The 26,200-nt window shown below is 41.9% G+C and overlaps 1 protein-coding gene across 8 annotated transcripts; it reads left to right on the top strand.

Annotated features, from left to right (window-relative positions):
- The first annotated feature begins 8,115 nt into the window (after positions 1 to 8,115).
- slc34a1b (solute carrier family 34 member 1b) lies at positions 8,116 to 20,972 on the top strand. 8 transcript variants are annotated; one of them, XM_044039661.1, is made up of 15 exons: positions 8,116 to 8,189; positions 9,511 to 9,637; positions 9,745 to 9,815; positions 9,892 to 9,965; positions 10,051 to 10,236; positions 10,507 to 10,653; positions 10,932 to 11,075; positions 12,103 to 12,214; positions 12,710 to 12,905; positions 13,949 to 14,044; positions 14,206 to 14,263; positions 14,414 to 14,581; positions 14,660 to 14,776; positions 17,755 to 17,879; positions 19,453 to 20,972. In XM_044039661.1, the coding sequence occupies exons 2-15, from the start codon at positions 9,626 to 9,628 to the stop codon at positions 20,044 to 20,046; spliced, it is 2,100 nt and encodes a 699-aa protein (XP_043895596.1). In that variant the 5' UTR covers positions 8,116 to 8,189; positions 9,511 to 9,625; the 3' UTR covers positions 20,047 to 20,972. The 8 variants fall into 8 exon arrangements, with proteins under 8 accessions (XP_043895596.1, XP_043895595.1, XP_043895601.1 ...); XM_044039660.1 differs by having other exon boundaries at positions 8,934 to 9,637; XM_044039666.1 differs by lacking the exon at positions 9,511 to 9,637 and having other exon boundaries at positions 8,118 to 8,189.
- The last annotated feature ends 5,228 nt before the right edge of the window (positions 20,973 to 26,200 follow it).

Genomic DNA, 26,200 nt, shown 5'->3' with positions numbered 1-26,200 from the left:
CTTGAGCCTTTTTATCTCTGCATTTGCTGTGGAGCGAACTCCACAGGAGTCACGGTTAGTTTGTATTTGGGGGTGAATCACTGACATCACTTGGTTTCATACAAAGTGAAGCCGGAGCCCATTGACCCAGTGGACTGTTTGAGTGAGTCATGATGTTCCTCCTTCCTAAAATGTTGTCATGTAATGATGTCAGGTTTGCACAGTGACGGCGGTCGTTGCGGTGCTGTGATTGGTTCTCTGTGATGGATGTGTGACCAATGACTGGCCTCGTCTGTCTACAGACTTGTTGCTGGTAGGTGTCTCTCAGTTGAGGAGCTCAGGACTATTATGGGGGTGTATTTGGCCATCGTGAGGGTTACAAAACAAATTGGCTGAGTCATAGGTAGACTCACCCACATGGATGCTGTCATCAGGGTTACATTTATTATATATTATTTTTACAGATTACAGAGGTGTTTAATGCACTTATCCACTGAATAATGTACCTGAGACAATGGAACAGCTGCTTCTGTAATCATAAATGTGCAGTGTACATGAATCATACCTTTTTATGTCACCACACCACGAACTGACATGGCTCCAGACATTTGCATACATGCCGATGATTGGCATGGTGTTTGTGTGCGTGCGCGTGTGTGTGTGTGTGTGTGTGTGTGAGTGGTGCGTCGGCTGTGTTCTGAATGGGCAGAGAGGGGTGTGCCCTCGCAGACACCATAGCAGCAGTGAGATGAGGAGCGCCATCTACTCCACTGCACGTCTGCTGAACTGAGGGAGGACGAGAGGAGGAAAAGGAAGAGGGGAGAAAAGGAGGTGAGTGTCTGTCTGAAATTCCCCCCCCAAGCATGTCATCCGTATCATTTCTCTGCTGTGATTGCTGTGTGTATGTATGTGCACTGTTGGTAGATGAGTCTGCCGGTTCTTCCTCCCTTTGTCACACTCATCCTTCATTCTCTCCTCCTGGCTGCCTTTTTTGAGGAAAACCTCATGAAACTAAATTTAATTTGCATCAAATGTTTAGTTTCCAGTTCACATGTTTTGAAAGCGCTTTTTTTTTTGCAGAGAAATACATAAGTGGAGTAAAACAAAAATGCATCCATCAACTCTGACTGTTCACTGAGAGATTCTTCTCGGCTGGTGAAGCACTGAGTCTGTGCTTACTGTGTTAAAAATGAGAAATATACATTTTCCATTCATTGGGCACTGACTCAGCAAATGACATGCACATGCCTGAGCTGAGAGCAGCGGTGTCGGGCGACTCCAGACTGAATTTATCCAGCTGGCTTGGCTTGGACTGCAACATCACACCTGCATATGGCAGCTCATCATCATCAATTACAGGGCATTATGTCCTTGTCATTGTGAGGTGAGCTGCCTTAATGTGCTCTTTAACCAGAGACTGGTGCAGTTACTGTCCCCATGCTCCCCTTGCTGCTCTGTGTGCACACGCATGTGCTATAACACATGATTGTGTGAGCTGCTTTTTTGATTTGCACATCTGTGGCCAGGTGACGATGTCAGACCAAGGCTGCAGTTTCACCCCTGGGCAATAATGATTAGTTGACACTGTCTCCAAGGTCTTCCATCACTCATCTCGAGGCTTTAAAGGATGATTCTTGTCATTCTGGCGGGTGCTGGATGAATGAATGAATGAATGAATGAACGTGATGATCTTCAGCAGGTTGTCATATGATGGATGGGCGGATCTTTTGTGGTGAGGAGGAAGCAGGAGTGATGAAATAAATGTAACTTGTTTTCTGTTCATGTTAATGATTTCCACACATAATCTGAAGAAGTTCTTGTTGTGTTCCACTCAGATTAATTACCACTGACCATAGACTGTATATAGAAAGTTTGAAGGAAATCCTTGGAAGTTTGATGGAATTAGCGTTTATCCTGCAGCGGGTGATACTGCTGGTTAAAAAAAAAAGTTTGAATTGAATTGTACCTCAATGGAGCATGACGTTAATCTTGTTAATCTTGACCTGATTGGACACTAAAGTGACTGACAGTCAGTATCGTTCAATGGGAGCCTGGTTGGGGGTGAAGTACATGGACTTTCGGTTTCAAAAACTGTAATGCAGCTTTTCAAATCAGCTTAAAGACTATGTCCTTTTTTAAATGCAGTACAGTGATGGTACTCACTCGACACTGAAAGCTGGGCCAATCCTGGCTGGGTACTTTCTTCCTCTGATGATGGATGGGGTTCTTGGTCTTGGAGGCAAAAGGTTAATTTTGGCTATCCTTGAAGAAAACTTTTGAGGCCCAAGTCTAAATGTATGCTGCTTTTGTGTGGTCATTTAATTATGTAAGAGTGTTTTGTTTGTTTGTGCTCATGCACTTTCTTCAGTGTTCACCACAGAAAGAAGCGTAGTGGCCACATTGTCTGTCCTGTGGTTTGCTGATATGTGTGAATTGGTGACGAGGTTTGTGTGTGTGTGTGTGTGTGTGTGGCTGTCCTATCCCTTTTGTCAAAGATGGGCAGACGGTGACCGAGAAAAGCAGTGGGCGAGAACGGGGTAAGGCAAGCAGACAAATCGTTCTCAATTAGGTCATTTCCTTCAGCGAGCAGGTCAGAGAGAGCACTCAGGTCTCACTGAATGCCTGCACTGCCATCAAGGCATCTGAGATGATCCTCAAAGAGCTGTAATGCACATTTTAAAGTAAGTGCAGGGTAAACAACAGCCCTGCTGGCTGAAGCATCATGTAAGTGGTCATAGAATAAAAACACTCTGCTGGTACAGATCATTCAGTTTAGGTAGTGTACGCTGCAGAGTACAGCAGGTAGGAACTTGTTGAATATTACATTGATTTACTTTTATGCAACATTGGACATAAGTGCTACCGTGACCGCTGACGTCAGCCGTCACAGTAGGTGAGTGAGTGTCTGTTGATCGGGCCGGAAGCGGAAGGCTCCCTGTGGAGCAGCAGCAGATCAAAGTGAGGATCGAGCTGGTAAACACTTCACTGTCATGCATGTGTGACGTTTCTGCTCTGTGTTTACATTCTCTTAGATGGATGATTTAATAATTGGTATACGCACACACATAAGAACGCACAAACGGTATCGTTGGTAAATTTGCAAAACCTACAGATGAGATGTGTGGCAACCAGAAAATATAATTCTTTAAATAGATTTAAGTAATTCATACCGGAGAAGGGATAAGAATATGCAGTTTTATTTATCTTTGAAGTGTGCATTCTGTGATGAACAAATCAATTATACTTAATTGAATGGTACAAGTGTCGCATATAAGCCATGACGGTTGTGTAATTTATCTATCGATTTATTGGCTTTACATAGACAGAAATAGCCAAATTATGAAGGCAGGTGTGTTTAAGTTTAATTTGGCTTACATTGCCATATATCAGCTAAACAACACATTGGAAAGCGGTTGACAATTCTCAATCCTAAAAACAATGTAATTGTTCCATTCATGAGGAACCTTTTTAACACAGCTCTGCACTGCAGGGCTCACTATAGTTGCTGTCTCTGAAGCTCAGCTTCATGTTGGAAACACATTGTCTAGATTCCCTGGAGTTTCTCTGTTATCAGAATCCCTTCTGTGTCGCCTCCTGTTTGAAAAGCCTTCCAGCAAAAGGAAACCAGTGAGCGGCTCAGTCATGTTGCGATGCAGAGTGCTCCGTGTGATTGATCTGCTCAGGCATCAGACGGAGCAGCACTGAGATCAGTGGACTATTAAAAAAATCTGTCATGAAAAATGACCCAGGCCCATGAGGTGTTTTGTCTCCGGCCACCAGCTGTGAACACGGCTGTGTCTGCAACCAGGTGATCACAGTGGCCTTTCAGCTCTGTGAGGGGTGTTTGTGTTTGTCCTCAGACATGTCTGCACTTATCACTTTTTTGTAGGATTCTTTTTTTTATTATTATTTCTAAAAAGCATTTTTTATCACCCTCCTTATTTTAATTCGTAAATGTAGTTGACATTTGCTTCTGGTGGGCATTTCCTCTGCATGACAATATTTTTGATGCTCTCTGGCTCTTCCGTGCTCAGCCATATCAGTCATTTTATTATTACCTGTTCCATCACTGACGGGGATTAAGGTTGAAGGGGAGAGTGAGAGTGATTCTGTCTTTATTGTATAAATAACATTTGATTGATTGAACTGATAATCCTGACTTTTTGATGAGATTGGTGTTTTCAGATTAACAAAACTTTAAATCAGAGAAACAAAGGAAAAGCCCACAACAGACATGTCAGAGAGCTCAGTCCCTGTCGCCATCTAGTGAAAAGAAACCATAACTGCAGACATCCCAGCTGATGTGTGTCACTGTCCATATTAATGTGGTCTGTGGCTTTATGCCAGTGTTCCCTCTGATACACTGCAGGCTCTGTGTGAAACGTGTTTAAACGCTGTTGCATTTTCAACCCAATTGATGATTAATGGGAAAATGTCATTTCTCTTTTTCAGTAAAACAGAGTTTCCGAAGGTCGTTTTAAACCTCTGGCACTGAACGTCTCCTAAAGGGCGGAAAAAAAAAGAAAGTCAGCCATGGAGCAGAAGACAAATGAAGTGTGTAGATAAAAAAAACAACAACAACAACAAATATCAAACAAATCCTTGTGTTTGTCTCCAATAAGAGCATCCATCTCTCTGCAGAGTCCCACCTCCACTTCTCCCCAGAAGCACATGAAGAACAGGTCCAAATCAACAGAGGAGATGCAGCAGTCAAAGAAGGTGAGCAGCAGCCTGACATCCATGTTTTCCTCCCTCTTCCCTCACTGTTTTGTATCTAATTCACTGTCCTGTGTTATTTTTCCAGGCCTTTTCCTCACAAAAATCACTCCCAGGCAGACCAGAGCTGGACAAAGTAAAGGTGAACTGTGCCTCGGTTTGCAATCCATATGTGTGTCTCTCTCCCTACGTCCTCCAAAAAGTATTTTATTGTACTGCATATTAATTAATTTTGGTCTTTTGTTGTAGGAGTGTCCAGAGGGCTCTGAGGTGCCCTCGTCCTCCACTGAAGTGAAGTGATAAAGGAAAGCATCAGTTGGACAGTAAAGTTGCAGTGATACGACACGGTCACCATGAATCGACATGATACATACATAAAGATGTACACACTGTGAACTGTATATGCGAAACCCCCATCAAAATAAGATGACGAATAATAAACCATTAACTGAACACGCGCGTTCATTCGGTTTGAGACCATTGCATGTGAACATAAAAACACAAATGGTGATACTGTGTCCTTGTACTGTGTCGCACACACTGAATGTGTGTTTACAATAAAGTGGTCACTCATCTGTTCTCACTCACAACAGTAATGAATTGTGTGTAAACCGCGCCTCCATCGATGCTGCAGACTCTCACTATGGTTGAAAGAACTTCCTGTGATGTGAAATTAGTAAAGCTGACCAATGCATTGTGTCTGTGAGTCTGTGTCTGCACGAGGAACGCCGCTTTATTTAAGTTAGATCACTGCACTGCTGGCTACAAGTGGATTAAAAAGAGTCACTTGTGAATATCCTGAAAGTGGCCATGAAGCAGACTTTGTGGTGGCAGAATGTTGGAGCGTGAAATGGTTGTGGCATCGGCACAGAGATGAGCCACATGAGTTTCAACTCCACACATTATTTCAGTAAATACTGTGGTCGAGCCAATAACTGTTTAACTAAATTAGAGTAAAAATGTGCCCTCCAGAGTGGAAAAAACAGTAGTGAGACATAAACATACTGTATGATGATAACATGACAACAGATTTATGTATCATAACTTAATTTCCTCTTCTTTTCATTCATCATCTCACGACTCCTCGGATTTCTTTGTTCACATAAATTGTTAAGCTTCACCTGCGGCAGCTGCAGTAACACTTCAGTATTTAGGATATATACTCTATCCAAACCACTTCTTTATTGCTTATCTGTCAATATCTTATAGGAACTGATTACTTTCTCAGTCCCTCTGCCAACGTTGATGTGAGACTCTGCCCTGTAGCGCCCCCCAGAGGTTATTGTACCAAACTGAGAAAGCTACATCCTCATTGATAAAACTTTTGTCCTCGACGTTTATAAGTCATCAACCTTTTATATCAAGATTTTTTTTAGCCTACTCTTGCATGCACTTCAGGAGACAAACCCACCATATTGGATAGATAGTAAGAACATTCCATCCTAGTTTTATTTCAGTAAAATAGATTGATACAGAGGGCCACACAGTGGTGTAGTGGTTAGCACTCTTGCCTTGTAGCGAGAAGACCCGGGTTCGAGCCCCGGATGACTGCGTGGGTTCTCTCCGGGTTCTCCGGCTTCCTCCCACAGTCCAAAAACATGCAATGTGGGGATTAGGTGAATTGGACACTCTAAATTGACCGTAGGAGTGAGTGTGAGAGTGAATGGTTGTTTGTCTCTAGTTGTGTGTGGCCCTGCGATGGACTGGCGAACTGTCCAGGGTGTACCCCGCCTATCGCCCGATGTAGCTGAGATTGGCACGGCACCCCCCGCAACCCTCTGGTGGAGGATAAAAGCGGTAGATGATGACTGATGACAGATTTATGAAACTGTCAGCAGGTCAGACATGTTTTATTTATTTTTTTAAAAAACACCAAGTTAATAAAACCATATAATGATATAAACATATCTTCAGAAGGGAATTCTGAACTGCTTCAAATGTCCTGATTTCTAAGACCACAGCATCCCAGAGACTGCAATTCACTGTCTCCATTATTGTGATTTTACTGATCATATTAATGAGGACACATGTCTGTTTTTACTGCTAGAAACAACCCATACAAAATAAACCTTTCTAAATCAGACTCCTGCAGCATCAGCTGCCACATGACTGCACATGACAGTTTTCTAATTTAAATCATGGATTGAGAGCTTAATGAAAGCATCGTCTGGCATTCTCAGTGTAAGATTAACGCGGGATAATGGCCAGCGAAGGAGGGAACAGGACTTGTGCTGCATCTGCACGTACATGCAACATTATTGTTTGATTGGCAGGTGTTTGGAGTGACGGGATGTGGCTCCCGTAGACCCGGTGGATTGTGTTTGGTTTATCCTGCAGGCTGCATAGTGGCATTGACGTCCTCATGAATAGTACATCTGTAGATGGGATTATAGCAGCAGCATGCAGGGTTTTGAGCTCTGGAACCATGTGTGTGAATAAGTAATTACATTTGCGTGTTCATATGTGCACATATGTCTCTGTTTCCTCAGTTTAATGCTGCTTTAAATCTCGAGGATTCTTCTATTTGCTCCCACTTACAGCAGCAGCTTTGGCTCTGGTCCAGCTGTCTGCACAACAACAGAGCCGTTATCTCTCTCTGGCTCCCACCTCTCATAACCGTTAGGAAAGTAACAACTCTGTCAAGGGGGTTATTAAGTTCTGTACTTCTGAGTTCAGTGGCGTAAGTCTGAGGTCAGCAGCTTTGGCAGATTTGGCCGAGAGCCCTGCTGATATGGCACAATGGTTGTTGGTCTAATTATTAACAATTACTCCATTACTCGGGCCATCACAGCGTTCTCCCGTGATGAGAAGGTGATCGTCTGTGAGCGGCGCAGAGAGTGTGTGTGTGTGTGCGTGTTTGTCAAGAGGAGGTCAGAGAATCTCCCTGATAGCTCATTACCAATCACAAACATGCTCAATCTCAAACCTGGCCAAGTACCCAAGTACCTGAGCATCCAGCACAAGTTGAACAGATTGCACAGTGCATGTCTGAAATACTTCAGCTGACTTATCATGTGGAAGAAACGATCGTTTAATACCCTGGCTTTAACCTTTGCCAGGTGACAGTGTGTGATAAAAAATATGAATTGACGTGTGGAGCAATGCAGAACTAATGCTTTCTTCCAACATTTCCCACTAGATGTCACATTTTCTCCTGCTCATGCATGTGGAAATGGGTCATTAATCACGTCGAATAGTCCCCAGCATCTTGGAATCTTTATCTGGGCCCTGAATCAGGTGAAAACCGGCCAGTTGCGCACACACACATCATTCATCACCTAATACACAACGTGCTTTCACAGCACAGCATATGCATCATTAAGTTAAGGCTTTGTGTCATTGATTAACCATGAGGTGTCTGCTGGAGGAGCAAGGTAATCAGCAAGGTGTGGAGGTGTCAGGAGGAACACCTCCACACCTGGCAGCTTATTTATAGGTGGTTTACACTTGAGTTCACTCTCCTTAGAGGGTTGCACACAACACTTCAGATACAGGTAAGATAAAACTACACTGCCTTCATCAAATAGACCAAATACCATAATTGTGGAATGATCTGCGACTACACATTTGGTTTGGGATTGTTTTCAAATGTTTGCTTTGTTATTGTTGACCACTTTGGTCAGCAATGTTGTTTTAAATGTGCTTTACAAACAAACGGACATCAGAAAACAGAGATACTCATATATATAAATTGCTGCCAATATCACAAGTTAATCCTTTAGAACACAGAGCATTTATGCTGCTTTTTCCATTACATATATAGAGGCTATGAATGTGCAATAGTAGTAGTATAGTAGTATAATATATGTGTATATATATATATATACATATATATATATAATGTCTTATATCCTTTTTTTCAGCACAACCTATAGGCAATCTAATGAAAAGGATATTTTTTCATTTTCACCAACTTTATAAAAAAAAATCGTCGCAGTTTTTATGAACAAAATAAAAGAAAAAAATGATGCACAATTATCGCTACTCACGTTAAAAAAAAAAAATCATAACTTTGACTCAACAACACATAAGACAAAAAAAACAACACATTTTTAAGATGTGACTTATAAACCCCACCCCCAGGATGTCCATATAAGGAGTTGTGTGTTATTCCTGCAGCAATTTACCAAGGGGTGCACCTGTGGCACAGACTTGTGCCGTGTGAGCACTAAGGGATAAAAGCAACTATCACTATTACAGAAATTGTCTGATTCTAAATTCTGGCCTTTTATCCACAGCTCGTACATCCCTTTGGAAGTGTGGGGTGAATTAGCTGGCACTCACTGACGGCAGATGACAAAATACTTAATTAATGCTTTTACTTGACCACATCGAGGAAAACTCAATTTTGGTGACATACACAAATAGAATATAAATGTACAGAACATGTCATGATCACAGAAAAGCCACATTTACAAGCAGCACATGCACGGAAAGAGGAAGGCAGCAAATAAATGCGTGTGAGGCAGGTGGATTAGAGGACAACATTCAGACTCTATTCATCTGCAGTCTATGGGACGTGTCTCACACCCCCAAATGGTATGTGAACATATGCTTGGTGAACATCACAACCTGCGGGTAGGATGCTATACTGAATAAGAATGATGCAGTGGCTCTAATTACTGTAATTTTGCCTGGCTGTAATTACTGATCTATTGCTTCCACCCTTTTTGCTTTTAAGAGAAACATTAGAACTCCCTCCTCCACTGGAGTCCCCAAAATGTGTCAAAGAGGCTGACATGAAAAGGTTTTTAAAGAAAAAAAGAAAAACAAAAGTGTGAAAACCTCTTAGGGGATTTGCTGCTCTATTGACAGTGGATCGTCCCTTTGGGAGATGACTTGCAGCTGCAGGAAGTTGCATGGATGCTGATGCTCCCTTATTGATCGTGACAAGGACCTTCTTCTTCTTTGTCTGCTGAGAGGCGAGATCATGCCTCACAGAGTATGTGGTTTAAGTGCACAATGTGACCTCAAATCAAGGACAGGTGCCAATTACAAACAGTGTGGGCCGCCTTTATTCTCTTGTAATTGCTTGTCTGTTGATCTTAGTGGCGTGGTGGTGACGGACTGGCTCGCATACAGACGTGTCGGTCTCACTTGGTTTCTTTTTACTGCTGCAGGTGGCTGATAAACACATCCACTCCCTCCACAATGGTGTCATCCTGCCACATTAATTTTCTCCATGTCTTCACGCAGCATTCAAATCACCATGTCCTCTAGATCTATAACTATAGTGACCCCTGAAGGGAACACAGTGCTCATCAACAATGGTAATTTCTCAGTCTGAGTTATTACTCTTATTATGTGTTATGCCTTTGAAATATTTTCCAGTGTGCACGTTTCTTCTGTTATCAGAGACGAGATTGCACGGCTCTCAGCTTCTCTCAAAGCATAAACCCCATCTGGAGGAGAACACGGAGTCTGGCATCGGCTCAACCCTCAACCTCAGCAGCAGCTTTGAGGGTCATGACCGACTCACCAATCACCACTCAAACAAGCTGAATTCACTCCCAGAGTCTGACACACTCCACACCGAGAAAGGTAAGAGTGGAATCAACTCGTGGGAAAGCAATGTGTTTAAATTGCTTAAAAGAAAAGCAAATAACAACAACAACAACAGAACCACATGGCGACATGATTAAAATGACACAGAACTGGTGAAATCATACGGTCTGGGCAATAAAATCAAACCCTTGTTGTCGCTCGAAAACAAAGTATGCTGCTGCGGTAATAGTGTTTGTTGGTCAGTCTCGTACTCCAGATTTAGGGCACATAAATCACATACAACCCCGCTGTTGATGTTTTGAACAGACAGCTCTGATCAGACCAAAACAGCGACTTCAAACCAGATCACGCAGCTCCTCATCCGCCTGTCCAAGATACCTGTCGTCTTTGTCCTCCTCTTCCTCTTTGTTTGTTCCCTGGACACGCTGAGCTCTGCCTTCCAGTTAGCAGGAGGTAAGTACTCTAACCCTTGGTGCCCTGGCCCTCAGCGGGGTCACAGTGACTCAGTGCGCTGATGTGTGACAAATAAGTGACTCACTACAGTTTACACTGTCCCCGCTGAGCTCTGCTGTATAATTTACTGCAAAGCTTCATCTGGTGACCTTTTTAGATTTGGGGAAACGAGTAGTTTGCATGTTTTGTTTTTTTTCTTCACATCGCTCCTGGCATCCCTGTCATTGGTGTGTGTGTGTGTGTGTGTGTGTGTGTGCGTGCGGCATATTTTTAACCAGGTAAAGTAGCAGGGAGCATTTTCCAGGACAATGCGGTGCTGTCTAACCCTGTGGCAGGCCTGGTGGTTGGGATCTTAGTTACTGTGCTGGTTCAGAGCTCATCGACCTCCACCTCTATTGTCGTCAGCCTGGTGGCCTCTGGATGTGAGTATAGGAAAGTGTGTGTCTGTGTGTGTGTCGCCATGGTAGCACGAGTTTTAAACACAAATCTGACGCAGAAAAAAGTCAGCGTTACAGCCTCATTTAGGCTTAGACGTGTGTTACAAGCCTACAGAATCCCTGTATAACAATAAACAATAAACCAGGAACAACAGAAAACTCCCATGGTACATCTGTGGTGAAAACACATACATATTTTGATTATGTTTGTGGATCCCAGCGCAATTATATCTGCGTTTCCCTTTGGAGGATACAGTAAATGATGCTATTTGATTTGCTGCTTAGCATAAAGGAACATATCAGTGAAAGGATTGAAGTATTAGTTTTGTATATTGTCAAGTGTATAGAAGCAAAAATGGTGAATTTAAAGATGGGGCTCCTTTTAAAAAAGGATCATAAACATGTGACCACGCATGAGCGCCATTGTGGTTCTGACACCAAATAACAGTAAATATCTTACTGAAGATAATATCATTCTTAACAAAAAAAGAAACAAAAAAAATTGTCTCTTTGTATCTTTAAAAGAAAAAACAAAAAACTATCATTTAGTATAAGAGAGATAATTAAATCAAGCTATTTTAAACACCATAGTCTCCCACCATCTCAGTCAGCCTACAAATGATTATGCCTCATTAGACCACACAGAGAGGTGATGACCCATCTATGCAGATGTTACATTTTTTAGTGTGGCTGAAGTGAATCAGTATGCCGGCGTCGCCCCTCTGCTTCCAAAGCTTTTCAGTGAGAGGCTAAAGAGGGAAATGATAGGCAATTATCATAGAAATGCCTTAAATTGTAACTAAGTAAAGTCTATCTGTAATTGTGTGCATAATGGGCGGAACTGTAAAATCACTTAAAGGCTAATGTGCCTCACCTGCAAAGTACAGTCAACCTTTAAGTTCCTTTAAAACCCATGATGCATTGTGAAAAGTGTAAGGTCATATTATCTGCACGATGCGTTTCTGTTCACAGTTCACAGCGTCTGTCTTGTTCAACTCTATAATCACAACAGTATTAGACGTGAGGTCGGCCGTTCCAGTCATTATGGGGTCCAACATTGGGACGTCAGTCACAAACACCATAGTGGCCATGATGCAAGCGGCGGAGAGGACCGAGTTCCAGCGGTGAGTGAAGAAACGAGGCGGAGGATGAGTGGAGAAGGTGCAGGGCAGCACCGGCGAGCGAATGAAATGAAACGGTGAAGAGGATGATTGAGAAGATGGAAGAACAAAAAGGACAAAAGTGGTAAAAGTGCAGAGGGGAAAGCAGAGGAGGGTGAAGAAAAAGCATTAACAGCTATTTGCAGACACTACCTTGGCCTCCATTAGAGTGTAATTTCTCTAACAGAGATAATAAATTCACCAATTCACATTTTTCGCACACCATATTTCACGGAACAGATGGCAACATTATCTAATCTGTGTGGTAAAATAAATATCATTTATTAATCTTCCACGCCAGACGACGAACGCATTCAGTCAAGACTAAAATGCTTATTACATCACACGTATCCCAGGAAAGTTAAGCCACGAAAAGCAGATTACCGAGCAATCATTCAGAGTAGTTGATCACGCTGATGGCTGACCTCACCGCACACAATGATTGTGACCCCACTGCAGTGCGTTTGCCGGTGCGACGATCCACGACTGCTTTAACTGGTTGTCCGTCCTGGTGCTGTTGCCGCTGGAGGTGGTGAGCGGGGTCATGACCCGTCTGTCCCACCTGCTGGTCACCAGCTTCCAGCTACAGCCTGGTGAGGATGCGCCTGAGCTGCTCAAGGTCATCACGGAGCCAGTCACTGGGCTCATTATACAGGTACATCTATTCTTGTCACAGTCATTTAATAATAACCCCTCCACTGAACAGCGATTGTTCAATCATAACTTATTGACGACGGACATGTAAAAAAAATGGACGTGGTCTCCCAGTTGTTCAATTGAAGCTAAGCAGGAAGTAAGAATATATTGAATATCCACCAGGGGGTGACTTTACATCAGTTAATGGTCCTATTCAGTAGTTTCAGGTCACTTTTCTGATTATGTGTGAGTGTCCTACTCTATAATAATAATAAGGCAAACTAGCAAATCCACTATATCTATATGTTTTCCCACTATATAGTACCTCCTCGGCTCGCCTCTACACAGTTTGGGTGGTTTTCCATTACAATATAGCACCTCCTCAGCATGGGGCGGGGTCATCACAGCAACTGCATGAAACTGCCGTGACTTAATTTTATATGTGACACACGCAAACTAGTGACTTTTAAAGCAGTTGTTTTAAAAGTACTGAATCATTAGAATCAGTTAATTAAAAAGATTTGTCCAGTACTTCCTCCATGAATACAGCAGCAGGGTTTGTGATCACCAGCTGTCAGCACAGCAGTGCTGTCGCTAAATACACCAGACTCATCTGTTAAAGGGTGAGATTTTAGACATTCCAGCAGGTACTTATGGAAAAGCGAAATAATAACCGCGCCGTGCTGAGGCGAGTAGAGTCGTGCTAGTGGAAACACGTCATTTGTTTCCATGTCTTGTGTATCTGTTGAGAATGCTGCTTTTTGCCTTTAAAATGCAGTTTGAGTCTCTGTGTCAATTTTAACTGGTGTTTTTGAGCAAGTTCGGTGCTAAAATTGTCCAATGACAGCTGTAATTTTAGCTGACGGATGTGTGGGTGGGTGGTTAGACATGAGAAGGCTGCTTTCTCCTACCCCGGCCTCAATCTGGTTTAAATCGAGAAGCAGAAAACTTGACAAATCCATATATGCAAAGTTGCGAGGTATAGTAGCTTAGCAATCTGCTGACGAAACTCCTGCTTCACATTTGTCTCTGGTTATAAGCTTCGATCTTTTTTACTTTCAGCTGGACACATGTGTGATCATGGGAATTGCCATGGGAAATGAGGACATGAGGAACAGGAGTCTGGTGAAAGAATGGTGCCAGTCTGATGTTGTTAAGGTAATGACTCGTCTCCATCTCTGTCTCTTCCACATGCAGACACAGTGTGTCTTAGGCTGGTGCCAAACTGCCTGTCTCTGCTGCCAATTTTCATCACAGCTTCCTTTCTTCCTTCCTCCCTGCCTTCCGTCCTTCCTCCCTCCCTCCCTTCTTTCTTTCAGAACGTGAGCACAGAATACTGTGACCTTGCACATTACTTGTCCCAGTCATCTGTGAAGTGTGAGTTTAAACTCCCACCCTCTTTACTATCGTGATGTAGTTCTTGTGGTGCCTTTTTCTTTTCCGTAATGGTCCTGTGATTAAATCACTCTGACTGTCTGCTGTCTGTGGGCTGACGTTCTGATAACTGCTGGTTCTTCCCTTGTGTAGGTCAGCATTTATTTGCTTCCACCTCACTGTCAGACCTGACGGTGGGGCTGATCCTCCTCACAGCCTCCCTGGTTGTCCTCTGCACCTGTCTGCTGCTTCTGGTCAAGCTGCTCAACTCTCTTCTCAAAGGCCATGTCGCAAAGACCATACATCAAGTCATCAACATGGGTGGGCATGAAATGAGCTGCTTGAGCTTCCAGCCTTGTCTTTACATGCTGTAAGTCAGTGCGTTATTTATCTCAACAGACCTGCCTTATCCCTTTGGGTGGCTGGCGGGATACATGGCTATGTTTGTGGGTGCAGGAGTGACATTTGTGGTCCAGAGCAGCTCTGTCTTCACCTCAGCCATGACTCCCCTCGTAGGTGAGTAGTATGACATACGATATGTTTTTATTTTTTTATTTTTTTTATGTAAGTCCTGGCCAAGACAGGTAGCAGCACATATGAAACACAAGGTTTTTATTTACGTATGACATAAAAGCAAATAAAAACAAAACAAAACAAAAAGTGCATCCTCCATATCTATTATCGTGGGTGAATAAAACTAAAGTGTAAAAGGCTTTTGAGTTGTAAGAGCACTATCACTATCTGTCCATATAATGTGATTATGTTATTACAAATAGCTTCAAATACCCTCCACATCAAAAACGTAAAGCATATCTCACACGATGCCACCACTCATTTAACATGTATGCTTCACAGAGATCAGTGATAATCATGCTCTAGTCCAGGGGTGTCAAACATACGGCCCGGGGGCCAGAACCGGCCCACCAGAGGGTCCAATCCGGCCCACAGGATGAATTTGTTGAAATTTCACACTACGATTACAATCTAAACGTAATGTCAAATGCAATATTTTTCACTTCCAGATACCTGTGACTAAATGTTTGTGCCTTTATAGATCCAGTGTGATGTGTAAATAGTAAATTTAGGCATGATATTGTTGAAATTGCACTTATATTTCTCAAGAAATGTCATGTTTTGTAAAAATGAAGTTCTTGTTGGTCATAGGTTATTATGCTATTATTTTACTGGTCCGGCCCACTTGAGATCACATTGTGCTGTATGTGGCCCCTGAACAAAAATGAGTTTGACACCCCTGCTCTAGTCTGTTCAAACAATTATTCTCACCAGAGATCCGTAAACTGAGCCGGGTCGACCGTCTCTCGTTGGCTAACTTGATTTTGTGTTGGCCATCATTTGCCCGCAGTTTAAAGTTTGGACTGATATGAAGACATCCTGACTCTGCAGCACTGTCTCATTTGTTTTATTTGTTATGAGACCTTTGGGGACATTGTCCTCCACAATGTCTTTAAAACTCGACTCTGTCTGAGTATCAGTCTGGATGAGGCGGCTGCACAGCTGGATATCTGTCATGTTAATTGTCTGGACTCTGAATATGATCTATGTCGTTATACAGGAAATGATTAAAAAAAACAACACTTATTAATGTTCTCTGTCCATCATTCCTGGATTAACTAGTATGTGAAGCTCATGTAGCACTGGGCTGTTGTTTTCATGGCCACTGCCACATTTTCTGCTTCAGCGATAAATGAACAGACCAAAGGTTAACTGAGTGTTTTAGTCGCGTGTTTAATGCGAGCGGCTTCGACCAGTCGGCTGGAGCTGCTCTGCACACACGTGACTCGCCTCACTGCTCACTCTCCATATCAACTGCAGACCTTCATGAGTTTGCTGTGGACAAATGGACTTGCTATAGAGTAAAGTTAAAAACATAACGGTCGAACTCTTTAACTGATGGTTCATAGGTGTTTATGTTTGTGCTGAACAGAAGGTAACGTTGCTCCACCTCAACCTTGATAACACACTCTGAACACACCGTAAGAGCTTGTGCCCTTATCAGCCAGGTGCTAAACAAACTTATAAGTAGACGTTTCTTAATGTTTTTAACTTTTAATAGACCCGTTTGTGCCGTGCAAACGCTTGACTAGCTGCAGATTCGTCTTTTTTTTCCCTTCTTCCGGTTACACTGTATCAAAATAAAAGCACCAACCTAAAAACAGGAAGTTACGGTAAAATAAAGGAAACAAGTTAATCTTTCAAAGAGATTACTTATGAAATAAATAACTATAGAAACAAAACATTATGAAAATACGCTGTGGCATATTAAAGGTCATTTACACGTAATGCTTTGACTCAACTAAAGCAAGTCCAGTTGCCAACAGTGAACTCCTGAAGATGACAATGACGTGGATGACTGAGAAACCTCCTCACACATGTTAAACACACCGTTCCAATTTAGTGCCCGGTTTGAACTGCAACACCCCCCGTCATTCCATTTGCTCCCTCATTTCAGCTCCACCAGCATGCCAGCAGGTTTCAAAGATATTTGCTCTTTACTTTTCATAGCGCTGCCAAGAGTGATGCGATCGCAGCATACCAAACTAACATTTTTTTTTGCTGTGTTAAACATGTTTAAATGTGAGCTGTCTGACAGAAATGTCTCTGTGTTCTCATGCAAAGCAAAAATTGAAAATTACTAAAAGTTTTCTTTTTTTGTTGACTAATAGCTCACTCGCCAGCTGGATGGAGCCAAATAAGGACATAATCCGACTTATTTCTAGTGATTTGAGTCTTGTGACGTTTGTAAGAGCAGGTTACATAACCAGCACTTTGTGCTGCGGGCTAAATGAAGCATTGTAGAATCAGAGTCATCAGCCTGCTACACAGTGATAAATGTGAGAGGGGGATCATTTCTCATTCTCAACGGGAATAATTAGCTGCATTGAAGTAAAGCTAAAAGGCAAGAGACAAAATAAGCAGAGCAGGATTTCCAAACAGTCCTCACTCTTACCTTGTTTCCAAAACAAACAAATAAAAGAACAATCACCTTTAAATAATTGAAGTTATTCTGATTACATATGTAGATGCTACGCTGCAGCAGAACTGGTTGTGAGTTGCTGTCTTGCAGCCCTTCATGGAACAATCATCAGTCATCTTCTCTGGCAAAGTATTATTTCAGCCTCAGTAATTGCACTGCTGCTTTTCTAAATATTGGATTTTGTTTAATTAAAGCACTGCGTACCAAACATTGTACGTTTGAGATGGATAGTTGAAATAGTTGGAACGACTGGTTAATAGCTTCCATGTTTTTCACGTGGGGTTCCTATAACTGCTCAAAGATTTGTCATTTGTCAGATTTTTGAGAAATTTACTGGAATAATGAGTTTATCTGTGCTGACACACTAGTCGTCAGCTCTTGTGGTGAACATGGTGCAAACGTGACAGAAAAGTGGTGTCAAGAGCTATTACTGTCCTTGGTTAACCGTAATTATTGCCTTGTTTCCACTGACGTGCCATGTTTCTGTCATCGCTCTCAGGTGTTGGCGTGATCAGTTTGGAGCGGGCCTATCCTCTCACACTCGGATCCAACATTGGCACCACTGCCACGGCGCTGCTGGCGGCACTGGCCAGTCCTGGCAAAAAGCTGGCTGCGGCCTTACAGGTAGGCTGGTGGTTAATCAGGAAGTGAAAGTGCTGATAAATAACAGAAGAAAAGCTGATAAATACTGCATATTTCTACTGATTTGCCTCTCAGAGAGGAGGACGGGTGTAGACAGGGACTCAATAACTTATGAATAAACTATAAAAAAGAACTTTGGAAGAACTTTGGAGGGAAGTGAGTGATGTTGCATAATTAAGCACTCACACAGTGCAAACCGCCATCGAGGCCACTTAGTATGCCACTGTATCAGCACATTGTTGCACAAAAATTGTGTTGGTTAAAAAAACTAAATCTGGATCACCACCAAAATCTAGCAAAAATTATCCATTCACCAATGTCCTACATCCCAGAAAATGTCATCAATGTCATTTATGAATTGCGCTGCTCACAAGCAGACAAACACACTGACTTGCAGGAGTAAAAACATCTTTGGTGGAGGTAATAAACAAAACAATAGCTGCATCACTGCTGATGAAGGAACATTCTGTGAACATCAGTCCAGCTCCATCAGATACCAAGACACTTAGCGCTAATTCTGAGGGTGAGCCTGCAGCGTTTCACTGACGAATGCTGCCAGCAGCAGGCGATTATGTGTCCATGAGCCATGACAGCAAAGCCCATATTCACTTAAGACAAAGTAGTTTGAAATTAAATGCTGCAATTACAGTATATCAATGTAGATAAGTAATTCTTTTGGATCTTAATTTCCAGCTTAGAGTGAGTGGGTTTTGAGTGATGATATGGATATAAATGGTCATTTTGGTGCTCACCACTCTAACATGCCACATAAGGGAACGTGGAGCAGCAGCATCCTAGTGTTCATTCTTCTTATTAGTGAGTTTATACGTACAGTTTTGTGACAACCTTTATTATAGTTATTGTTTTTTTGTATATGTGTATGACTGTTGTTATGATGTGGCTCATTGACTGTAACAAATGATGAAGCCGGGCGCAAGGGTGTTGCATCAAAAGTAAAAATCTACTAAACAGAAGTAAAAGAATCAAAACAACGCATCAAAGTGTGCAAAAAAAAAAGGCAAGCAAAATCCCTTGATGGTTTCAGGGAAGATGGGTTTTATGGAGCTTTGCGGTAGTGACCAGCTCTCTTCAATTCCATGATTTGATCATCACGAAGCCTGAAAAAATCCACATTTCACCAAGCGAAGCGAGTCTGACTGTCCTCTACTTGTGCTCCTTCTTGCACGGCTTCACTCCATAAGCACCTGTCCAGTGCAATGTACTCCCAGTTGTCCAGTGTGATGTGGAACGTCTTTAGGTCGGCATAGATGCTGACCTTAAAAGCATTTCTTTTTCCCGCCAATGTTTCACTGGCCTCCCACTGGCAGCTGGGAATGCAGGATTTGTTTAGGGAGATGTGTGTTGGGCATGCAAGATGATGTGGCCGGTCCATCCAAGCTGATATTGCAAACCGGAAGACCACCTCCACTTTGCATACACAGTCAATCATCACACTGTAAGGGCGGAAAGATCAACTCTATATTTTGTCACTGACAACATTATCAAATGAAATCACGCTTGTATCATCTGTCTTTCACACTCTCCCTGTTTCTAGATCGCTCTGTGTCACTTCTTCTTCAACGTCTTTGGCATTCTGCTGTGGTACCCTCTCCCCTTCATGCGACTGCCAATAAGAATGGCTCGTGTCTTGGGTAACCGCACTGCCAAGTACCGCTGGTTTGCAGTCTTGTACCTACTCCTTTGCTTCTTGCTCCTTCCCTCCCTGGTGATGGGTCTCTCGCTGGCCGGCTGGCGGGTGATGGCTGGCGTTGGGACTCCCTTCCTGGGCGTGACGATTTTTATCGCCATGGTGAATATGTTGCAGAACCACAGCCCCCGACACTTGCCCTCCGTGCTGCAGAGTTGGGACTTCCTGCCTCAGTGGATGCACTCTCTCAAACCACTCGACCACCTGATCACCACAGCAACTGTCCGCTGCAGCTTTACATGCAAAGCGAGGCAGCGAGAGGAGGATGAGGAGCATATTTCACCTCAGACAACATCTGCCACCTCGGGGAAGGAGTCCCCCCAGGTGAAGACACAGCTGGCATATGACAACCCAGTCCTGGACTACCTGGATAAAAGTAGACCAAGTGCACAGGTTTTCAAACTGAAAGGGTTAGAGAGGTGCAACAGCACGCCACTGTAGTTGGACTAATAAAGGAGGCTTCCTTTTTTTAGTCTATTCTATTCTGATAACACCGTGGGGAAAGGGCAAGAAAAAAGCCATTTTATTATACTTAAATCAACTCATTTCTAATTATTGATCGGCTGATCATTTGAGATTGTGCCGTGAAGCTGCGGGCTCAGTGCTACGCGCTCAGTGTGAGATTTTATACTCAGACAACATTAGCAGACAAATCAAATTAACTCTGCAGCTGGAAGCCAGACTAAAGAACATGTGGTTCTAATGCTCAGAAACAAAGTCAGGAAATGATTGGTGCCTGCAGGGAAATTACACTTTGTTACTGTTGCTTAATGCAAAGTTAAGTAAACATAAGTAAAAGTATAAAATTAAAAACAACTCTACCGTACGTGATATACTCAGTAAGTGAACAGAAGAGCGGGAACTTAATGTGCAAAATCCAGTGTTACTCGTCAAAAGCCTCAGGAGATCAGGGTGAAGTTCACAGCTGCAGACTCTGGAGTCTTGCACGAACAAAGTGGATGATGACATATTTTGCTTATATTGATGATGTGACTTGTGCGGGCAATTCTTTTTGTGGAGCTTTTCATCATATCACATGATCTCCATAAGCACATCTATGGATTGCTGTATGGATTTCACAGAGTTGTAGATGTTGACATTTTACTGAGCATGTGAAGGACTTTTAATTTATCTTCCTGGGCAAACACCATCTGTTGATGAAGAGCCTCTACAAAATTGACCTTTATGAGTTTTTATTTTGGTCAACTCTCTTTATGACTGTTTAAAATGACCTTGATTAAAAAAAAATGTCCAAAAAAAAGTTGATTTGAACACAACACATTTTATACAGGAATTGAGAGGAACATAATTTGTGCTGCATTTTTACTTTAGTTGGACACACATTAAATTTGGATGAGAAACACTGAGAGGACAGATAAAACATTCTTGTTTCTTGACTAAACTAAACTTTGACATGTCGACATGGTAAAAACAACCCACTGAAGTTCTAACTGAGCGTCAGAATAGGGAAGAAATGGGATTTAAGTGACTTTAAAGATCTCACGTTCACTCGTGAGTCACCGCACCTGCTCCCACACTACTGCCTTTGTTTTACTCGCGAGCTGAGATGCCTTTTTCCCACAAACCTGGATGTGAAAACAGACAAAATAAGCTCCAACACTTTGTCTAAAATTCCTAAAGATGAGGATTTGGAGTAGAGCAGAAGAGCAGACTCCTGCTGCGAGGCTGTAGGTGCCGCTGATGAAGAGCTGCTAAACTCGCTCGGTTCATGTGCCGTATGTCGTTAAACTACCACCAAAATGGTGAAAATGCTCAGTGAGCTGTAGCTTTGTGAGGTAAAAACATGTTGAAACATTGTTGATGCCAAAAGTCAGTGGGGAACAGAGCGATAAGAATTTTAGAGAGGCTCGACATGATGGAAAACAAACAAAAACGTAATTCAGAAGAACATCTCTGAACACACATCACACTTTAAAGCATCAGAATGACACTTATCTTTACAAAAAACACGAACAATAATATAGTAACAACATAATACACGAATAAAATACTAAAACATGAGCACAACTAACATGACAGATAATAAAACTGTGACTGCGGGACAATAAAAGTGTGTTTTGAGTTGTGATTTAAAGGAAGCGACTGACTCTGACTGTTGTGTTCTCTCTTGGTGATCACCGCAACAGCTCCTCATTTTCATAGAATCCAAAACGCTCATTAATTTAGCGCTGTCTGTTTGTGTGAGTTTCAGACAGAAAGACGTTTAGATGAGTCTAAAGATGAAACAGATTTATTAACATGTGGATAAACAATTGATTATATTTTTTAAAAAAAACACACACACACACACACACTTGTTATGTAAGCGTTCGTGGGCGAGTGAATACACACACAGCAACGAGGCATTCGACGAATCATCACATTATTTACTTGATGTTATCTACAAAGGAGTGTGTGTGTTTCTAAGTGGGTGAGTATGTACACTTGGGAGGTGTTGTAGAATGTGTGAATATGTGCTGTTTTATCTTTTTGCACCGTGACAATTGATCATGCATTTTAGAAATGTTTAGAAGTGTTGACTTGCTCCAGTCTGTGGTTGTGATGAGAGAAAAGAAGAGGAAAAAAAAAACAAAACAAGACTCCTTCACTTTCAATTTGAAGGTGAGAGACGTGGCGTGACAGTACTCTGTGAACAGGATGAAAGTGCAGCCGTAATGAATGACACGACTGTTTATATCTACTGGTACAATTGCCACTTGGAGTTGGTAACTGTCAAAAAAGACAGACGCCTTTCATTCCCGTGTGCCGTACATGAAAGCTCTTTTCAGAAGCAGAGGAGTTCTTTTTATAGCAGCAGCTTTCTTCCAAAGACGTGACTAATCTGCAAACTCAGAATCCAGACACTTTTTCTGGATTTTCCGGTCTTTCTTCTCCTCATCGTATAGTCCTCTGACTCTGCCGTGCCCTCGAATCTTTTGATCTTTTAAATGAGATGCAACCATCTGCACCACCGCACATGGCCGTCTGGACACAGTTTGCATCATGTTGAATCCAGTGTGAACCTTGGAGGCCGGAGCCTGGAGCGGTCTGAGGGGAACAAGGAGTCAGTGCCATGAAAGTCACTCCCGCACGCACACTCACCCAAACACACCCACTGCACGGCGCTGCATGTTGCTCTGAGTGAGTGCCGAGCTGACTGCTGATTCTTTACCTGTGTGAGCGCAGCTCTTGTGTCTGAGTCCTCCAGGGTCGAGTCACACACACGTTGCCAGGCCCCTCGTCTCCCGGGAATCCGAGTTGCCGAGGCTCTCAGCCGCCATTTTTAATGTCATTTTTACGCTTTACACGTTTCTTGACTCAACCAGAATCTTAAAAACCGTTGGGTCCCGTGACAGGAGTCTCTTTTGTTCATGCTTTAGACCCTAAAAAGTAGTTTGTCACAACTTGATTTTACTGATTTCCTGAACTCTGCACCGTCCACAGTCAAGCTCCCACATTTATGCTTCTGAGGCATTTTGCTTCAATCCACCGCTGCTGATGCAGCAGAAATCTGTCCTCAGCCTTTTCTTGCTGTGTATGATGTGACTGTTGTTCGGTATTTCCCAAAAGAATGGCAATATAACTAATCACTATAATCATCCAGCGTTATTACTGGTGAAACAAAACTGAACCTGTGCTTCCTCACCACTAAAACATAAACTTAGCTTTATATAATGTTTCCATAACAGCAAATGATGACAGTCTCCTCCTGCAATAATGAGTAATGGACTTTACAACTTATGCTTTTCATATTATTAGTAATTAAATTACCATAAAGTCTAATAACAGTTAATGATTAGGATTAATGCCACACTGAGACTCACATGCACTATGTTAGGAGGTAAATGAAGGCAGATCGCCCTCTTAACCAGTGATCAAACACAGTATATGTAAACAGAATTAATATAGTAAAGGAAATGTGGCTTTTGCTTCCACATTGTTGGTCAAAGGCAGTGACAATTCATTAGAAATAACCTTTATACCATTATAAGATATATAAGAAACCTCTTTCATCATTGATTACACATCTGTGCCCTTTATTCATTCATTAAAAGAGACACATTTGTGATTAAAATTAAACAAATTAAATCAAAGAAAAAAAACTTAACCACCTTAACCCTTTAACGCCTAAGGCTCAATTTGTTTTTGCTTATTTGTGAGTAAGTGCAGTTATTTCCAATTTACTGCATGTTAAAATGATGTATTATTATATTGTACATCATTATATTAAAAAAATATATTTTATTAATATTTTAAGAAGTTGAGTATTTGTCTCAACGTCCAAAAAATGGAAAGTAGGTGTTTTTCCTAATCTTTCTGGCGACAAAGATGCTAATTTGGCGGCTTCCTGCAACAGCGCGAGTGAAATGACTGTATAACCACATGTTGGCTTTGATTTCTCAGCTTTCAGAAACCGCAAGAGTTTTTCCGATAGCATAAACCGTTGTGATTCTTGTGATGTAAAGTGCGCTTGTGCAAACCTGTCGTCTGCGATACTCTCTGTGTTAACAGAACTGAAAATAATCGATTATTATTTAGCTTTTTGTGTAAAAACAAGCTGTACTTTCATGCACATGTTTACCCAAACATGCAGAAGCTGCTTCACATTTCAGTCTAATTCAGTCCTGCCACATAATAACCATGTAATGCATTGTGTAATATATGTGTTTGCATTGGGTCTTCGAATAAGTGAGGTGTGGCAAAGCTTGATGAAAGCATGAGGATGCATTTGAATGAGAAGTTTCCCAATGCAGTCACATTATATGACGACAGATCTGCATGTCCACACATACTAACACAGGATCAACGACGACGATCGTGAAAGAACGACTCAAACTGGATTCAAGTGTGGCAAAGTGTAATATCTAAAGATGGGGGGGGGGTTCAATCGCAGCAGATCAAGCTGCTTCTTAAACAGTTACCAAGGAGAAGGAAATGAAGGTTATGTTAGAAGATACTCACACACACTCACCTTCCCTCACCTTTTAATTTAAAGACTTAAACAACTATATCGTCACATGAAATGCTCTATTTTAGCCGCACAGTTAATCCGCGGCAAGAAAAGTGGGGGACGTTAACTGGGTGGAAACATAAAAGGGTTACTTTATTCAACATTCAACATTCAACACAAAAACGATATCAAAAATTATTCATGAGGTTTGAAATGTTCTCATCACTTAAGAAAAAAAAAGTTTTGAAGAGTTCTCATCAAAGAAATGGTTTGTGACAGAATGCACGAATACACTCTTCAGAAAACGGATGTAAATCAACCACAGAGGAACTTTAGCTGCTCTATTTAACACACTTTCATAATTATCTCCATTCATTTTGAATGTGAAAAGAGAGGAAGAGAGAGAGGGAGAAGCAGACTGGGTTATTTAGGTAAAATGCTCTCTTCCTGCGAGGCAAGGTGGGTGGTTGATTTGAAATATGTTTGCATCTCTCTCTCTCTCTCTCTCTCTCTCTCTCTCTCTCGCTCTCGCTCTCTCTGTGAGTGTGTACTTGGTATTCCTTATGTTGTGGGGACCTAAATCTGTTTACACAGTCACATTATGGGGACTTGTCTTCCTTATAGGGACAAAAATCAAGTCCCCATAACATAAATACTACATTTTAAGGTGTAGACATGTTTTAAAGTTAGGCTGAGGTCAGGGTCATGGTTAGGATTAGGCCAGTAGTAAAGCTGGTTAAGGTTAGAGTCCCCGGGAAATGAATGTAAGTCAATGTAGTGTCCCCTGAATTCATGTGTGTGTGTGTGTGTGTGTGTTGTCAGTTCAGGTGGATCACCGAATGCTGACTCAGAATGTGTGACTCAGTCTCGTATACAAAGGAAACTGAACAACACTCTTGTCCTTATTTAGAGCCATATGTGATCATGATTTTAAAATAAATGTAACATCATTTTAATGCTTAACATTTCTCAGCAGGAACATACAATTATATTTACCCACAAAGGGAGGGACTGTGTTTTGATTCTATAATATGTTTAGTCATGGTATGGCTATCATCAAGTTGCAATAGAGTAAAATAAAAACCAAAATTAAAAAAATAAATAATAAAAAAATGAATAATAATCATTACTTCCTGATCCTGAAGTCTATGAACGTGTCTAAATGTCTAACTCTTCTTGGTAAAGCCACTCTGTGCTTTTTTTATAATGACACAATAAGATGTAAACAAGCCAAAACAAAAATAGCAAGAGAGGAAAACACCAGCAGTCTGGCTCCTAACACTCATGAGAAAAGATGACAAAAATAAATGTTCATTTCTCCAAAGCCGTCTTTTGTGTATTGCGACATTATACATTTTTAATCAAGCCTCACACTGCATATGTTTTATAAATAAACATCTCATAGATCAACACACCTGATTCTAATGTCAGCTCGTTAGCAAACACTGCAGAGGCCTGATAACGAGCCTCTTATATGAATCAGGTGTGTTGGAGCAAACACACACTCTGAAACATGCAGGACAGCGGGCTCCCAGGACCACGACTGAGAAACACTGCTGAAGAAGATGGAAAAATATGATAGAATACAAATGTACGCATATATGCTACATTCCTTCAACATAAGACACAGCAGCTGATCTGAAG

The sequence above is a fragment of the Solea senegalensis genome, linkage group LG12 (genome assembly GCF_019176455.1).
Source record: "Solea senegalensis isolate Sse05_10M linkage group LG12, IFAPA_SoseM_1, whole genome shotgun sequence".
Classification (NCBI taxonomy): Eukaryota; Metazoa; Chordata; class Actinopteri; order Pleuronectiformes; family Soleidae; genus Solea; species Solea senegalensis.
The sequence above is the reverse complement of the archived record's forward strand: the minus strand, read 5'-3'. Positions and strand labels throughout refer to the sequence as shown.